The following is a 17,380-nucleotide window of genomic DNA, read 5'->3' as shown; positions in this document are numbered from 1 at the left end:
CCCACGACACCTTTGGTAAAGGCTGCTCTCCAACTGGAGCGCTCGCAGGCCAGTGTTTCCCAATTGTTGGTGTTCATACTACATTTTTAAAGATTTGCCGTGAGAGAGTCTTTGAACCTCTTTTGTTGAGCACCAGCATTACGCTTTCCATTTTTAAGTTGGGAATAGAGTAGTTGCTTTGGAAGACGATCATCAGGCATCCATACAACATGACCAGTCCAACGAAGTTGATGTTGAAGAATCATGGCTTTGACACCATATTAAATATGGAGTCTTCCCTGCCATACTTCAAACACAACTAGGCTGCAGCCCCATAGACCAGGGGTCACCAACAGGATGCCTGCCGGTGGTGCATGGACCCAGAGAGGCCTTCCCTTGCACCCCACAGCAGGGTCCCCTGCGCTGCTTGAAAGAAGGCTCGGGAGTGTGGCTGGTTGCTGTATGTTGTGTGTTGGAGAAGGGGCTGCAGCTGACTGGCAGAGAATGTGTTTTGCAAGCTGAAGGTCCCAGGTTCAATCCCCACCATCTCCAGGTAGAGCTGGGAGAGAAGCTCCTTTCCTGAAATCCTGGAGAACTTGCTGCCAGTCAATGCTGAGCTAGACCGACCCATGACTTGACTCAGTGTAAAGAAGTTTCCTTTGTTCCTATGTGATGCCGCTGGTTTCCAAATGTGCCCATGGGCTCAGGAAAATGTATTGATCCCTGCTAAGGACATTAATTATTGGGACGCGGGTGGCGCTGTGGGTTAAACCACAGAGCCTAGTGCTTGCCGATCAGAAGGTCGGCGGTTCGAATCCCCACGACAGGGTGAGCTCCCGTTGCTCGGTCCCTGCTCCTGCCAACCTAGCAGTTCGAAAGCATGTCAAAGTGCAAGTAGATAAATAGGTACCATTCCAGCAGGAAGGTAAACGGCGTTTCCGTGCGCTGCTCTGGTTCGCCAGAAGCGGCTTAGTCATGCTGGCCACATGAACCGGAAGCTGTATGCCAGCTCCCTCAGCCAATAAAGCAAGATGAGTGCCGCAACCCCAGAGTCGGTCACGACTGGACCCAGTGGTCAGGGGTCCCTTTACCTTTAAGGACATTAATTGGGGGAGAGTTCTGTTGAACTCCATGGGGCTTCCTTGTATAGGATACGGTGGGAGTTGGCAGTTTTTATTTATTCAAGTGCAAGCTCTGTCACCCCAAAGACTAGCACTATCTTCAGTCGTCTCTAAGTGCCCATCTATATTGAGCTTTGGTCAGGCCAAAATGTACTTGAATTTCATCAAGTAGCTAATGGAACAATTGATAGATGGCTGATTAGCACTAGTCACCAACTAATCTCTTAGCTCTTGTGATGACTGCAGTATCAAACTTTTGAGATGCCGACTGCTGGTTTCTTAATTAGAAATGCTTCCCATTTCTTGCCAACGAGGAAGCCTGTTTGTAATTTATTTTAAAGACTTTTAGGGCAAAAAATAAATAAATGTATGAAACCCTCCCAAGGCAGCTTATCTATATACAAAAAGCAAGACATAAAAACAAAATATCCGATTCTGTTATTTAAAACAGCAGTCTAAATGGCAGTTCACAAGGTAGCAAGCAACACACACACAAATTCATTTGACACAATCTAGAAGAAAGGAAAAAATTTTAAATATGTACAGCAGCGATAGCAACTGTTGAAGTTCAACATCTCAGCATTTCAATTCCCCTTCCCTAATACTCTGTTGCATTGTGTATTTGCAAAGGCTTACTTGTTAAATGCATTCACTCCTGAGTCCAGAAAGCAACAAATACTGCTTTCCATTTTAAACAAAATGCTTGATAATTATCTTGATACCAGTTGAAGGAAAAACAAAACAGTCAGATAATGCAGGGAGGGGGGAGAAAGCAAGCACTGGCCCCCACTGACTCCTTTCATCTTTAGACATTTCCTTGTCTGCAAGCCTCCCGAGACGCTTTTTAAAATAAGAAGAGGCTGTTTCAAAAGCACAGACCCTTCTTTGCCCTTCAAATCTTTAAGAGTTGGTTTATTTTGTTGTTCAGAGAATAAACCTCTCCATGGGAATTTCTACCATTAGAATTAACATATGGATGGAAAAGGGAAGAGGGAAAACAGATTCTCCCTCTCTATTCGCTTGCAAAATTACAAAGCAACTCAAGTCCTGGTTAATTTAGTTCCTTGACAAAGGAGGAAAGCAATTAGGCTTTATCAATATTTCCATTACATGTTCCCGAGTCTGTTTCCCCAGGCAGACTTTTATTTCTTTCCTTCTCTCTCTCTCTGTTTAGTGCAGGGATGGGGAACATTTGGTCCTCCAGATGTGGCTGAGCTGCCACTCCCAACAGCTCAGCAACCAGGACCAAGGATGCAATTCAGCTGCATGTGGAAGGCCAAAGGTTCTCCACTCTTGATTCAGGGCTTCAAAGTACAGCCGCTGAAAACCAGCCAGCTGCTCTAAAGCGGGATGTTCGAAGTCTTATCTCTGGCCTCATTTGTACAGTGTAGTAGAGAGGGAACCTGAGGGTCATCTAGTCCAACCCCCTGCAACGCAGGAAATCTGCCCACAGCATGTCACGCTACTGTAACTGCGTTTTATAAGTTGCTGCTTTTTTAGGTTACAGCTGCCCCAGGAGGGCTTTTTTTTTTACCTTGAAAAATGGTCTCAACATATTTTTAATGAAGCAATTTATCGGCTCTGTTTGTTGCTGCTATGAAATTGGATTTTTTAATGCATGCTGTGTGTGTGAGCACACATGGCTCTGGCTTTGTAATTTAAGTTACTTGCATGATTGTTTACAAATTGATTTTAGCCTGCCAACCCAGTGGAGGCTGGTCCATAAGGGCAAATGGGGCACTGCCCTACCAACATCAATCTGCCCTCGGGCAGTGCCCACCTGCCTACTGACAGCTGGTCTACTGGGCGACCTTTGCTGTCAGTACCCCCCCCCTCCTTAGTTTTAGTGTTGCCCTTGTAGAACTGAGCAGGGATAGGATGGGGGCATAACTAGAATGAGTTGGCCCTGCCTGTCATTGGCTCCTGCGGTGCCGAGTGTTGGCTTCCTTGCCACCTGCCCTAACAGTCCCAAAGGGTACGAGCCACCATGGCGCTGACCACTTTGGTTTTGCCTTCGGGAAAGGAAAAGGATGCAGATTATTAAACAAATAGAAGATAAACCCTGGAAGAGACTCTGCCCAGGGATAATCCACCCACCCCTGTGGAAGGCTGGGTTGCTTTATTCTATGGAACTCACTGTGGTCTGAGCCTAGGGCTTGCTGATCAGAAGGTCGGCGGTTCGAATCCCCGCGACGGGGTGGGCTCCTGTTGCTTGGTTCCAGCTCCTGCCAACCTAGCAATTCAAAAGCACATCGAAGTACAAGTAGATAAATAGGTACCGCCCCAGCGGGAAGGTAAACGGCGTTTCCGTGCGCTGTTCTGGTTTCATCATAAGCGGCTTAGTCATGCTGGCCACATGACCTGGTAAAACTGTCTGCGGACAACATCTGCTCCCTCGGCCAGTTAAGCGAGATGAGCACCACAACCCCAGAGTTGTTTGTGACTGGACTTAAATGTCAGGGGTCCTTTACCTTTTTAGCAACCAAGATGGAGAATTCATCCCAAGCAAGGGAGCGCAATTCTGCTTTCTACATTTGAATGTAAGGACGGGGGGTTGTTCTCCAATGTCATTCATTTCCAGTCCAGGGGTAATTTGAAGCACATATAAACACACAAAAGCTGTCCTATGCTAGATCAGGCCACTGGGCCATTGGTACTGTTTGGATTGGCGGCTTTGCCATGTCCCAGTTAAGAGGCTTTTTGCAGTCCACCTGGACTTTTAAAATTGGATTGGTGAGCATCTACATGCAAAAGCTACAGGCTCTTGTCACTAAACCGTGGGAACCTCCCAAGGCCTCTTTTGGGGACAGAAGCAGTTCCAGTGGGATCAGCATTCCTCCTGCGGTTCCTAATGATGCAGCTAGGAGCAAGCATCCTGTGCTTTATGTAACGCTGCTGCTTTTTAACGGAGGACTCTAGCTCACCTTTTCAACCAGGGAAGGCAGCCAGAGCAGCCAATTAGTGGCAAACTCTTTCACTATCCTTCAGCAAATGTGTTTAGATCAATGCAAAGGAAATAGAGGGGCCTTAAATATTATGTATCAATTTAGTATGCTCCAGAGTTCGAAATTCCAGGGAGCCATCCATCAAAGGTGTTATAAAGACTCCATTTCAGTAGGATTTCAGAAGCAACAGTGTGTAAAGTCTATGAAAGAGATAGAATCACAAGAGTTGGAAGGGACCACGAGGGCCATCTAGTCCAGTCCTCTGAATGCAGGAATCTTTTGCCCAAGATGGGGCTTGAACCCACGACCCTGAGATTAAGAATCTTATGCTCTACAAACTTGAGCTATCCCAGCTGCACAGTGCCAGAGCTTTGTGAGCTGGTACCCACAGATCTCATTATTTAGTGGAGGGCTGACCCACCCAACTGCTCTGAATGTCACTGGACACTTCTGCCCTAAGGGAGAACTGCACTGGCATACAAGCCACCTGACACCTTAGCGACACCTTCTCAAAAATGTCAGGGGTCCTTTAGCTGTGATCCCTGCATTGCAAAGGGTTGGACCATTTGACCCTCAGGGTCCCTTCCAACTCTACAATTAAAGACCTCTAAATATGACTCCACCCATATATTCAGTATAAACGAATCCATGGATACTCTCTTCTGCACTGCCACCCCCATCTGAAACATGATCAGTAGCTAAATGAGACAGTGCATTCTCAGCAGCAGCACCAAGGCAATGGATTCTCTTTTGATGAAGGTTCATTATTAGTTCAAGCCATGTCTGGCTGCCTACTGGCAGGTTTCAAACTCTCATTGTCCCCACCTGTGTCTCAAAAGACATCCAGAGTCTGTGCAACTCCCACTGTCTAGAAACATGATGCCGCTACTTCTGTTGCCCTATGGACTGGGTGGTTTTTGTCGCGACCATAATTGCAAATCAGCTGTGGCAGTGGCGAGTGCCATTGGGTCCTTGGTAGAAGAGGTTTGGGTTTGGACCAAACACACAGATTAAATATGTGTTTTAGCTGGTTATTAAGGGTCTCTTTCTCATATATGTACACACTCACATTCACTGGTGGTGCAAATGGATCCAAAAATACAAAGGCAAACAGAGACAAGTTGGATAAACAAGTAGCTGTTTAGTGGCAAAGTATGTCTTACAATGGCATTACCAGTTAGGCGAGACAGCAGAAGTGTTGCTATTATTAAAAAAAAAAAAAGTTTGAGCATGAAAACACCTGGTCTGAAATACATTAATTTTGAAACACTCACATAAAATAAGGCACAATGCGTAACTGTCTGGTATTCTGCTAAGCCCCAAACCTCTGGAAAACATGAGAAAGACCAAACTAGAAGCATATCACTTCTGAATAATTTAAAACACAACAAAAGTGCTCAAGCTATTAAAAAACAAAACCCACACTCATAGAGAGATACGCCCTTTAACTACTTGTTTTCCACCTGTATCTTTGACAAGGTACTAGCTCAATTATCACAATGAGTGTTGTAAGATTTTTTTAAAGGCTTTAATGTCTTGTTCCACATTCAAAAAAGTACTATTACCAGCACTGTTGAATTTTACTTCCTGTTAGTTAGAAGAATTTCATGCTCCAAGTTGAACAAGCTGTAAGACCAGCAGTACTCCCTCTCACACAAAATATCCACTGACCTACATGGGAGATAAACATGGAAGAAGAGAATGGGACCCTGTTCTATAGTGGCTGAGTTGTCCAGCACATGACAACACATTTAATGATGGTTCAGTCATTATAATGACAACCGGAAGGAAAACTGGTCTCCAGGTTCCAGAAACAATAAACCATTCTAACAGGTAAACATTTCAAGAATGTAAAAGTTCTTTCAAAACTCTGTACTTTTAAAGTGCTACTGAAGGATGCTATTCCAAGCACCAATCCAATGTATTCACTGTTCTTATCACTACTATCCCAGAAACCAAGACTTGAGCATTCTGACAGGCAAGTAGTCATGAAAATGTAACAATTCCTTCAAAAATCTGCATTTTTTTTAAAAAGTGCTGCTCTTGGAAGTGTTTGGAAGCACCAGTCAAATTTATTCAGTCTTCTTATTAGCATCATCTTGGTCTAAGGCAGGAGGGTTGCTGGGCAGAAACCTGCTTCCGTTAGCTATTTCTTTCTTTGACAGACTGCTGAAGGAGAGAGAAGAGGGGGGAAAAACAACACTTCAGATTTCTGATTTCATGGCTCACACAAATCCAAGTACCACAGGTTAGCATGCCTATTATTCAGAATTTCCAGAACAATTCTCATTATTGTCTCTCCTTATTCTCAATTACTGTCTCTTCCACTGATCTTCAAAACGCTTTTCAATAGAGCACAATGTCACCTATTTTGGCTTTGCAAGAGGGATGACAATGCCGTTTTAGCAGTATCATTTTGAAAAGTAGTTTCAACTTTAGGTATGATTCCCTATTTGTGTGGCATGATTGCCTTAGGCTTCATAAGGAGCAGCATCCTTGTCAAGAGAGATGGCTCTGCAGCAATGGCCATGACAGCAGAATGTATGTCCTTAGTAGGCTAAAGGCAAAGCACCAAGTAGAAACAGATTAATAAGGAGCACTGGGGTACATCTGACATGTAATTCAGTTCATGAGTTCTGGTGCTTAACGCTGGTCAAACCAAAGGTTCAGATCTTGACATGGCAGCTGCACTGAGTATTGCAACTGGTGACATACATATGTAGTTTTTTACTGTGCAATTAAAGCAGTGTACGGCCTCGGCCCAGTATACCTGAAGTAGCATCTCCACCCCCACTGTTCAGCCCCGACACTGAGGTCCAGCTCTGAGGGCCTTCTGGCGGTTCACTCACTGCGAGAAATGAGGGAACCAGGCAGAGGGCCTTCTCGGTAGTGGCGCCTGCCCTGTGGAACACCCTTCCATCAGATGTCAAGGAAATAAACAACTATCTGACTTCTAGAAGACATCTGAAGGCAGCCCTGTTTAGAGAAGTTTTTAATGTTTGATGTTTCATTGTGTTTTTAATATTCTGTTGGGAGCTGCCCAGAGTGGCTGGGGTGGGCAGAGTATAATTTTTTTTTTTTTTTTTACTATCACTATTACTATTGCTATTACTACTATAGTGGTACCTCAGGTCACATACGGTTCAGGTTACAGACTCTGCTAACCCAGAAATAGTGCTTCAGGTTAAGAACTTTGCTTCAGGATGAGAACAGAAATCGTGCTCTGGTGGTGCGGCGGCAGCAGGAGGCCCCATTAGCTAAAGTGGTGCTTCAGGTTAAGAACAGTTTCAGGTTAAGTACGGACCTCCAGAACAAATTAAGTACTTAACCTGAGGTATCACTGTATTCTGTTCTCCTCTCTGCTGCAAGAGCAAATGCAATCTAAACAGCTTAGCAGTAACAAAAGCAGGCTGATGGTGGCACTATAATGTAACCCCTTACATAGTGCTTCTTCATTAGCTGTGTACTGAGTACAAGATTGCAATCCCATTTTTAAAAAGATACAAGATGCAACCTTGTCTAAAGGCTCTCTTGCCAAGCCTTCAGAACCTCTGACTAGGCCCTGACAGAAGTTACTATCTCCTTACAATCATTCTGACTCACTTTTGACTACATACTCAGTTATGTGGAAGAACAGAAGGCTAAATACTGTTCTGTGGACTTAACTGAAGCAAGGTAGGAGACCCATCACTCTCTCCTGCTCTTGTTCCCCAGCATAAGGCACTGAGGGACATACTGCCTCTGAATGCTACAGTGCATCCTGATAGCCCTATCCTCCATGAATATGTCTAAACCTCTTTTCAATTCCATCCAAGTTTCCAGCTGAGCTTTAGCAGCATGGAACAGCCTGCAGTGCGCTTTATGTTCATGCTCATGCTGCTACGTGCGTGCGCATTAGTTACACACACTTAAGAGACTGCACTTCTAGAGATCTAGGATGGAGGGGCTGAAGCCTGCAGACTAATGTCTTTGAAAAGGCACCCCAAGAGGGAAAATACAGAGAATGATTTATCAGGGGTCTGTACCGGGGGCATTTCTGGAAAACAGGGACAGCTGGTGTGTATGTATGATTAGAGCAAGATGGGAATGACTATATGGAGAAAGATTATGTCAGACCATTGCTTCATTGAGTGCAGTACTGTCTATTCAAACCAGTAGTGGCCACTCAAGGTCTTTTAGAGGTGTGACAAAGCACTGTTGCCCGAGATTGCTTAAGAGCAGGTACTTTTTCTGAGCATCATTGTTCAACTGGAACTCTGTACATGCCTGGGAATTAAGTGTTTAGTTTGGCTCTGCTCTGAGCATGGTGCTGTTACAAGGAATCAGAGGAAGAGGTGGTAGCTGAAGTAACTTATAGCAGGGGAAGCTCCAGAGGTCCCCACCAAATAGCATGACTATAGTAACTGGTCTACAGGGAGATTCCTCACAACAGTGGATGTGAGGAATGATGATGTGCGCAAGCTAACCATTCCTCAGTATCTCTACCATATTGAATGCAATCAGATGCCTTTAATTAGCATTAATAAGCAATAATTAATTGTGCTTGCTCAAACCTCGCTCCTTGTATTTGAGTTTTCCCCCCTGGTGCATTCAGGTATCCACTGCTTTCTGTCTAGCTCCCTACTGCTCACTTACATGCCACGCAGGGTTTTTTTCCCCAGCTATCTCCATATCATTAATAGAAACTATTTCAACTTATGGCCCAGGCAATGTTAGTTTGCGTAGCCTGTGTAATTTATAACAATGAACCAGCTTGCTATTCTATCTTTCTGAACCAGAGCTTCAAGCTGCAAAGCCTTTTTGATTGCTGTCCACCATTTTTATGAAAATGAACATTATATTCACATAGATTGGCATTTGTTGTTCCTTGCCAATTTCCCCAAATAAACAAGGCAACAGTGGCATTCCTAAGGTAATTGTGTCTACTGCAATGGCATCTATGGAGCACAGTTTTCTCCAGGAAAGATCCCCCCAAGGGTTGCTTTCATAAACATGCATGCCAGGTACAGATTCACACACAAGCAGATCTGGTAATAGCATTACTTATATATGGGCAGGGTGCGCAATGTACAAATGACACACAAAAAAGGTAAGATGGGGGCCATGGGAGAGCTCATTTACACTTCCTCCACACATAATGAGTTTAATTTAAGTACCCCCAGGATAGGGCCGGCCCAGTCATGAGGCAAGGTGAGGCAACCGCCCACAGGAAAGTCTGCCTGAATGACTTCTAAAATAAATGCCTCCCGCCCTAACAAAATTATAATTGCTATCACAGTACAGTATATCAGAAACACAATTCCTCATGATAGGGTCTTTGGACACTTACTCTGGAGTGGGCCAGTAGCTGAGCAGAGTAGTAAGAGACATGTAACAAACACTGAGCACTCCAGACACCGCCAGTGATAGCATGCCCAATCCGCCAAGCACACACAGCAGGGTGAGTCCTCCCAACGAGATTACAAAACCTGCAAAGAACAAAAAGCAGTTTGTTCTCTCTCTCTCTTTCTTTTTAAAGTTGAATAACAAACATGACTAATCAAAAATTTAAGACTATTACAAAATCAAGACCGCAACTAACTGAACAAAATCATAAACAAAAATTCCAGTAGGCTTCTATGTGCATACAATTTTCCCATAATGCAGAGTTACAGTATTTAAATTCAGAAAAAGAGAAAACAAAAATCAGAAAAAGAGAAAACAAATACAGAGGGATTTTCCTTTTATTGTAAAATATATTTCTAAGTGATAAAGCTTCACCAGTCCTTCAGAAACAAGTTTCTATGTTTATTTCCTTTAGCTGATTCTCAGTTTACATGTACGTTTCTCTATTAGGGCTATCTGCCAAATCCTTTTGCACCAAGCTGTTAAATTAACTCCTTTAAGATCCTTCTAAAAAGTGGAAGTAGTCATATGTGCAGTTATCAAGTTAAGTATCCTATCGGGGGTTATCTCTCAAGTTCACATTATCATCTGAAACTAAATTTTGTAGAGCAAGCTCTGGGGTCTTTATTAAGAAGATTGTTGAGTAATTTTATCCATTTCATTGAAAGTTTGATCCCAGAACACTGATACCTCCACACATGTCCATCACATATATTTATATCTATGTTTATATGTGGAGGTATCAGTTCCACATGTTCTACAAAAGTAGCCCATAACATAATGCCCAACTGCTCATCTAGTAAACTGGGATGACTTCTCTTTTGACTGTTGGAGATTGGCCTCTTGCCAGGTCTAAAGCAGTATCAGAGGTCCTATGTCTTGACTACCAAGTGCACCTTTCATTCGGGAAGGAGGTAATTTATTATCTCTGAATGGGGGGGTAATTTAAAAAGCCAGTACATGTAGCTCCACTTCTTATGTAGCACAGGTACGGTGCTGTCCTCACATATCCTTATGGGAGGGAAGTCTGCCAGTTCCATGTGTACCCAGCTACAGAAGAACTTGTTTTTGGTACCTTGTTCACCTAACCTGACACAGAAAATGCTACAAGCCACAATGGCTATGTTCTACCCCCACTGCTGGAGACAGTATGCCTCTGAATACCAGATTCTGTGAATTGCAGGTGGGGAGCGTGCTGCTGCATTCAGGTTCAGCTTGCAGGCTTCCCATGGGTGCTCAGTTGGTCACGGTGAGAACAGAGTGGTGGACCAGATGGCTACAAGGTCTGATCCAGCCAGATGGTTCTTATGTTTCCATGCGTTCTGTGGACCGTGAGCTGGCTGACCCTATCTTAAAAACTACAGAGGAGGAAAGTCATATACAGTGGTACCTCGGGTTATATACGCTCCAGGTTACAGACGCTTCAGGTTACAGACTCTGCTAACCCAGAAATAGTACCTCGGGTTAAGAACTTTGCTTCAGGATGAGAACAGAAATCGTGCTCCGGCGGAGTGGCAGCAGCAGGAGGCCCCATTAGCTAAAGTGGTGCTTCAGGTTAAGAACAGTTTCAGGTTAAGAACGGACCTCCGGAACAAATTAAGTACTTAATCCGAGGTACCACTGTAGAAACACTTACCTCTGAGGATAAGAATAAGCCAAGGTTCCAGAAGCATCTTGGCAATATAATTATCTTCCCAGAGATAAGATTCTGTGCTTCAGTAAGAAGATTTTAAACATGGCACAGTGTTCAAGTCAGCACTTCCAAGATATATACATTTCATGTGGGAAGGGATTTCCCAAAACACAAATCATCAGTGATATGCAGGCATGTTGAAGTATGTTTGACAGTGGAACAGAATCCTCCGGAAGGTGGTGGAATCTCCTTCATGGGAGGTTTTTAAACAAGGGGTTGGTTGGATAGCTATCTGTCAGGGATTCTTTAGCTGTGTGATTCCTGTGTTACACAGGGTTGGACTAGACTTGGGGTCCCTTCCAACTCTGCAATTATATGTTTAGGGAAGTCTTTAATGTTTAACGCTGTATTGTGTTTTTAATATTTGGTTGGGAACCGCCCAGAGTGGCTGGGGAAACCCAGCCAGATGGGCAGGATATAAATCATCATAATCATCATCATCATCTGTCATTGCAGAGTTTCAGACGGGGACATTTTCAGCCCTACCTGAAGACTGAAACACACTTTCTGCATGCAAAGCATGTGGTCTAACACTGAGCCATAACCAGGCCCTGGGTGGAATTCTACCAGCATACAGCATAAAAACAACAACAAAACAGAATACCTTCCATGACAATCACTCCAATGCAGGCAATTACAGTTGTGGCAACAACAAAAACCAGAAAGAATGCAACTGGAATTGCAGACGCTGCAATGAAGACCAACATTGACAGGGCAACGAAAGGATGGTCATCTAAGTATTGGCCAACTCGAGAGTTCATAAAAGCAACAACCTGCAACATAAAGCGAAAAAGAATAAAGATTTAAATATCCTAAGCAAATTAACAAACAAACAATTCTGGGAAGTAAAGTTCATAGCTGTCAACTTTTCCCTTTCCTTCCCAGGAATCCTATTCGGAATAAGGGAATTTCCCTTTAAAAAAGGGAAACGTTGACAGCTATGGTGAAGTTACTTCAAGAAGAAATCACTTACTTAGCAATATTATTAGACAAATCTTCTCATGCTATGAATATTACCATATTTTTCTGTGTATAAGACTAGGTTTTTTTTAATCAAAAAATTAGGTTTAAAATTGGGGCTCATCTTATACATGGGTAGTGCTGAGGGGTGTTTTCTTAATTTAGAGTCCCCCAAAATAGGGGGTGTCTTATATATGGGGGCATCTTATACATGGAAAAATACGGTAGTCTGTATAGAACAGCCTTACCCAATCTGGTGCCCTCCCCAAATTCCCAGCTAACTCAGTAATGCTAGATGGGGCTGATGGGAATTGTAGTTCAAAACATGTGGAAGCCAACAAATTAAGGTAGGCTGGTGTAAAATGCTTTTCCTACATGCCTTATTTAACAGCTGAAAGCTTGACAAGTTCTATCCTGTATGCAACTGAAGACATTCTCCTTTGATGTGTGTCAGTGCAGAAAGGTGGCTATTGTTCTGTGTTTTGTTTTTTTGTAAAAAGCTGGTGAGGGTTGTGCAAACACAGGAGCTAAAACTAGAACTGGAGATTTAATTTGCAGGTTTCTTCTGAAGGTGAAAACAGGAAAGAGGAGTAGTTCAGAGGTCAGCGTTCTCACTCTACAGCAGCAGCAGGTTTTAATAATGCATCAGGGCTATCCTATTAAGTATGACACTGGTCACCCCCAGAACTTGCATGTTGCATCAAGCACAAAGATGTGGGGAACCCATTAAAAAGAAGGTATTATGTGGCAAATCCATTTAGAACAAGGTTCTTGACCGATTTTGTGAAGGTGAAACCTTGTTTATATAGGAGAATTGAAGTCGCAATGTTTCTTAAGAGCAAAGGCTAGTGGAGGCTTCTGAGCTACAGAACACAGGCAAAAATAATATTATCAGACTAAAAGCTGGTGGAGAGCCCTTTCTGTTGTCTTCTGTACCATGTATACCAGGATGCCCTCCACAACAATATTCCATTCCACTTTGCCTCCACAGAGTTTTTGGCTTCCTTTTCTTCAACAAATTATCAGCATCCCACGCATACCAAGCATGCTTAGTTCTCACGGTGCTGTTGCCCAACCCAACCCCATTATGATATCTGTACTACTGGAATCCTTGGGCGGGGTCGGCGTGGCTTTCCCAAAATAGTTTCACGGGCCAAATGGCAAGACTTGGTGAGCCAAGTTTGGCCCACAGGCCAGAGGTTCCCAATCCGTGTACTTGTCCAACACTCTAGCCACTATACCAACTGGCTCAAAATCACTTTTTAAAAATCTGCAGTGCAATTGTAATTGAGACAACCCCCAAAGACAAGAAAAAGTATCATAATAGAATGACAAAATTCATAACTCACATGTGGGTTGCTATGAACAGTTTCCATGACTGAGTGCCACCCTTTCTGGAGTTCTTTCATCTCTTTAGACATGATGCCGCTTTTAGGTCAAATACTGAATTGTGCTAATAAGAAATCAGTGCATTTTTAAGCACCAAATCTTAAGAAAGAAAGAGAGGAAATTATTATTTTTCGAATTATACTATTTTCACACCAAGTGCCTAATATTTGCTAGCACTCAGAAACATTTTCTGATAGGCAGGCCAATGGAAACATTACAAAGGTTGTGGAATATCTTGGGTTAAACTTATGTGTGCACATATTTTGAGCTTAAAGTGGAAAGTGAAGTAGACTGGGTATTGTTGACTATTTGTTGTTGCTGCATTGTTTGGCATTTCAAATACATAAATGTAAAGGTAAAGAGACCCCTGACTGTTAAGTCCAGTCGTGGATGACTCTGGGGTTGTGATGCTCATCTCGCTTTACTGGCCGAGGGAGCGGGCGTTTTGTCTGCAGACAGCTTCTGGGTCATGTGGCCAGCACGACTAAGCTGCTTCTGGCGAACCAGAACAGCACATGGAAACGCCATTTACCTTCCTGCCGGAGTGGTCCTATTTATCTACTTGCTTTCAAACTGCTTTCAAACTGCTAGGTTGGCAGGAGCAGGGACCGAACAACAGGAGCTCACCCTGTCGCACGGATTCAAACTGCCGATCGGCAAGCCCAAGGCTCTGTGGTTTAGACAGCGCCACCCACGTCCCTTCAAATAACTATTTATTCAAATAAATAGTTATATACTAAAAAACGTCTAACTATAAAGGTAGGTTTTAATCTGAAAATACTGTATTTAAACTAAACCTTGGAATAAGAGGAGGAGCATAAAGCTTAAATATAGCTGGTCCTCTTAATTCATAACAATTCTTCCTTTATTTGGTAATAAATACACCTATAAACATATACCATCCATGGAACAATAATTTGTGATCAACAGTCAGTCCTGTTTTATTTGTATGAAGGGCTGTCATGTAGGAGTTTTCAGTGTGTCATCTTCCAGATTGACCAAACAAAGCAAAAGGGAGGAGAGAATGGAGAGGCACAGGAAATCCACCCTTAGCATAATAAGAGTAGTAATAATGTACAATATGTTTAATCGGAAGTAAGTCTCATTTTGGCACCAATCATACTTCTGGCTCCAGCACTGAAAAGGTCATTTTCCTTGTAACTCTATGATGCACCTCCCACTAGGGAAGGCACCTGAAGAAGAGCCTCAACTAAAGATCTTATTTACTACATATACAGTGGTACCTTGGTTTAAGAACAGCCCTGTTTATGAACTATTCAGTATACGAACTCTGCAAAACCGGAAGTAGTGTTCCGGTTAGCGAACTTTTCCTCGGTCTAAGAAGGGAAGCCAAATGGTGGAAGGGCACCAGTGGCGGGAGGCCTCATTAGGAAAAGCGTGCCTCGGTTTAAGAATGGCTTTGGTTTAAGAATGGACTTCTGGAACGGATTAATATCGTAAACCGAGGTACCACTGTATTTAAATGCAACTTAACACTAAGGCAGTCTCTAAGCAGTTTACAAAACACAATATGCATATATAACAAACAAATGGAACAATGCAATTTTAAAAAATAACATCCCCCAAAGTGAAACTATAGTAGCATAGTTTTCAAAACAACTTAAACTATCTCTCTTCAGCCTCCTTCTTGCCAAAGCACACCCTGACTCAGCCTGAATACACATGATACATGTAAGGCACATTTAAAGCATATGACTTCCCCCAGGAACTGCAGTTTACCCTACAATTCTCAGCACCCTTAACAAACTACACCTTCCAGGATTATTGGGGGAGACGACATGTGCTTTAAATGTATGGCATGTACACAGCCTCACACAATACAACACTGACTCAAATAACACATCACACTCAAATTCTGTCCTGCATGTACACAAATCAAACAATACCTATTACTATTTATTAAATTTCTATACTGTCCTTTACCTGAGGATCACAGGACAATTACAACATAAAAACACAAAAAATATAATATAGTAACAAACAAAAACAGTACCACCCCCCTCCCCATGCTTGCTATGGCGTGAGTCAGGTTTTAGCTGGAGCTGACAATACACACAATTCATTTTCAGTGTTGTAATCCTGTTTTTTAAAAAGCGCCTAAACATTCTGTTAGTGCACCTGTAACCTAGGTTTATGGGGCCATACGGCAAATAGTTTTTATATCTGTTTCTAACACTGGGCCTGGCTCATCCATTCTACTTGCACCCCTCTTTTCTGCTTGCAATCATTCCAGTATCTCCCTCTCTGTCCCCAAACTACTATCACCAGTTGCTCCTTCCACTCTTTCAAAAATGCACTACGACGACATCAGGAGACGCTTAACAACACCTTAAGTTTGAGGAAAGGAATCTGGAAAGAGGCACTCCTTTAGGTATTTGCATGCCAAGCCCTGCTGAGGGTTTTAAAGGTTAAGTCCTAGCATGGCAAACTTCTCATATCAAAAGTTACTGGCTGAGTTGCCCCAGCAAATTACACTTTGCTGAAATCTGGTCCATCTGTTGTGTCCATTCACTCTGCAGTAAGCCTCTCTCTTCACTGATCCACAAGTCAAGGCTGTATTTGTTTTGCTGGATAGTAATAAAGTATAGTAAACTAAAAAAAAAAATTAAAATAAACAAATGCAGCCATACTTTTCTGATAATAAGCCATCACAGGTTAAAGTATCCTGTGCAGTTGGTGGGGGGCAGGCTGCACACTACACAAAGCTCTGGTGACACATTCACCTAAATCCCTAGTCTTCAACAGGTGGGTCGGGACCCACGAGTGGATCACGGCCTGACCCAAGGTGGGTCGCAAGCAGGAGCACTTCCACCATGCTAACTAACATATGGCAAAAGATTACCAAATGGGTCCCCGTGGCCAAATGCACGTTCGGGTTAAAGAGGGTGAGGTGGGGTGGGGGGTGTCCTGGATCCGAAAAGGTTGAAGACCAGGAACCTAAAAATGTGGTGACAAAGGCGCAGAGAGATTTAAGCTGAGGAAGGTTAAGAGCCGACACCTGAAAAGTTAAACGACCTAAAATGTTTAAAAGGGCAACAAAATCGGGGCTCAACAGGGGCGGGCGAGATAGGACAAGCTGCAGCATATGATGAGCATCCCGTTCCCATCCGATGGTCAGGGTGAAATATTGGGGGGGGGGGCAGAGAGCGAGAGAGAGAAACCACGCTGCCCTGTTGAATCTCCGCCTGCTCGCTTTCCCACAAACGCAGAGCACGGAGTTGGGTGGGTGCGATATTCGGGAGAGCTGCCCCGGTTGAATCTCTGCTCGAAGTCCCGAGAGCCCCTTTCTTGTCTGCCACCCCATACTAGAACTGACCCGATGGGGTGGGAGTTAGGGGAAGGCCTCGCTTTCTTTCCTCCACCGAGGTTGAGGCCTCCGGAGGCCAGCAAGCGGCCCTACGACTTCCCTTCCCGGCCCTCCTACCTCAGCCCGGCTCGAGCGCCGCAGCGGCCCTCCCGCCTCATTCTCTCTCCCGCCAGCGTCGCTCGACGCGCGGATGCCGCGCCGCGCCCTGAGGAGGCCGGGCCCGCCTCTCCCGTCAGGGCCTACAAAGAAGAAGCAGCAGCGCCCGGCGAAGGGGAGCGGGCGGTCCTCGTGCCCACCTCGCCCGCCTCAGCCTGGCTCCTCACACTGTCGGGCCGAGCGAGCGCCAAGCTCCCCTTCTCTCGCCCTTGTCCACGGGCGCTTCCTTCCCGCCGCCTCGAGGCAACCGATAAAATATACCCACACACAACTCACACACCCCCAGTCGGTATTCTAGCAAGGTGCTTTTCTGTGAGGGGAAAAGAATGTATATATAGAGGGAGGGATATGCGTAACCTTTTTTTTTTATAAACGTGCACGCGCGCGTAGAAACGGTAAATTTATTTTTAACGGCAGTTTGTAA

The 17,380-nt window shown here is 44.0% G+C and overlaps 1 protein-coding gene across 3 annotated transcripts; it reads right to left on the bottom strand.

The window, feature by feature from the left end:
• Positions 1-5,166: 5,166 nt before the first annotated feature.
• Positions 5,167-17,363, bottom strand: LDAF1 (lipid droplet assembly factor 1). Of its 3 annotated transcripts, none has more exons than XM_081169788.1 (5): positions 17,237-17,363; positions 13,433-13,571; positions 11,728-11,896; positions 9,375-9,513; positions 5,167-6,214 (listed from the first exon to the last, which is right to left on the bottom strand). In XM_081169788.1, the coding sequence occupies exons 2-5, from the start codon at positions 13,502-13,504 to the stop codon at positions 6,118-6,120; spliced, it is 477 nt and encodes a 158-aa protein (XP_081025914.1). In that variant the 5' UTR covers positions 13,505-13,571; positions 17,237-17,363; the 3' UTR covers positions 5,167-6,117. The 3 variants fall into 3 exon arrangements, with proteins under 3 accessions (XP_081025914.1, XP_081025913.1, XP_081025912.1); XM_081169787.1 differs by lacking the exon at positions 17,237-17,363 and adding an exon at positions 16,810-17,226; XM_081169786.1 differs by lacking the exon at positions 17,237-17,363 and adding an exon at positions 16,918-17,226.
• Positions 17,364-17,380: the final 17 nt, after the last annotated feature.

Source organism: Podarcis bocagei (genome assembly GCF_964188305.1).
Source record: "Podarcis bocagei genome assembly, chromosome: 14".
Taxonomy (NCBI): domain Eukaryota; kingdom Metazoa; phylum Chordata; class Lepidosauria; order Squamata; family Lacertidae; genus Podarcis; species Podarcis bocagei.
The sequence above is the reverse complement of the archived record's forward strand: the minus strand, read 5'-3'. Positions and strand labels throughout refer to the sequence as shown.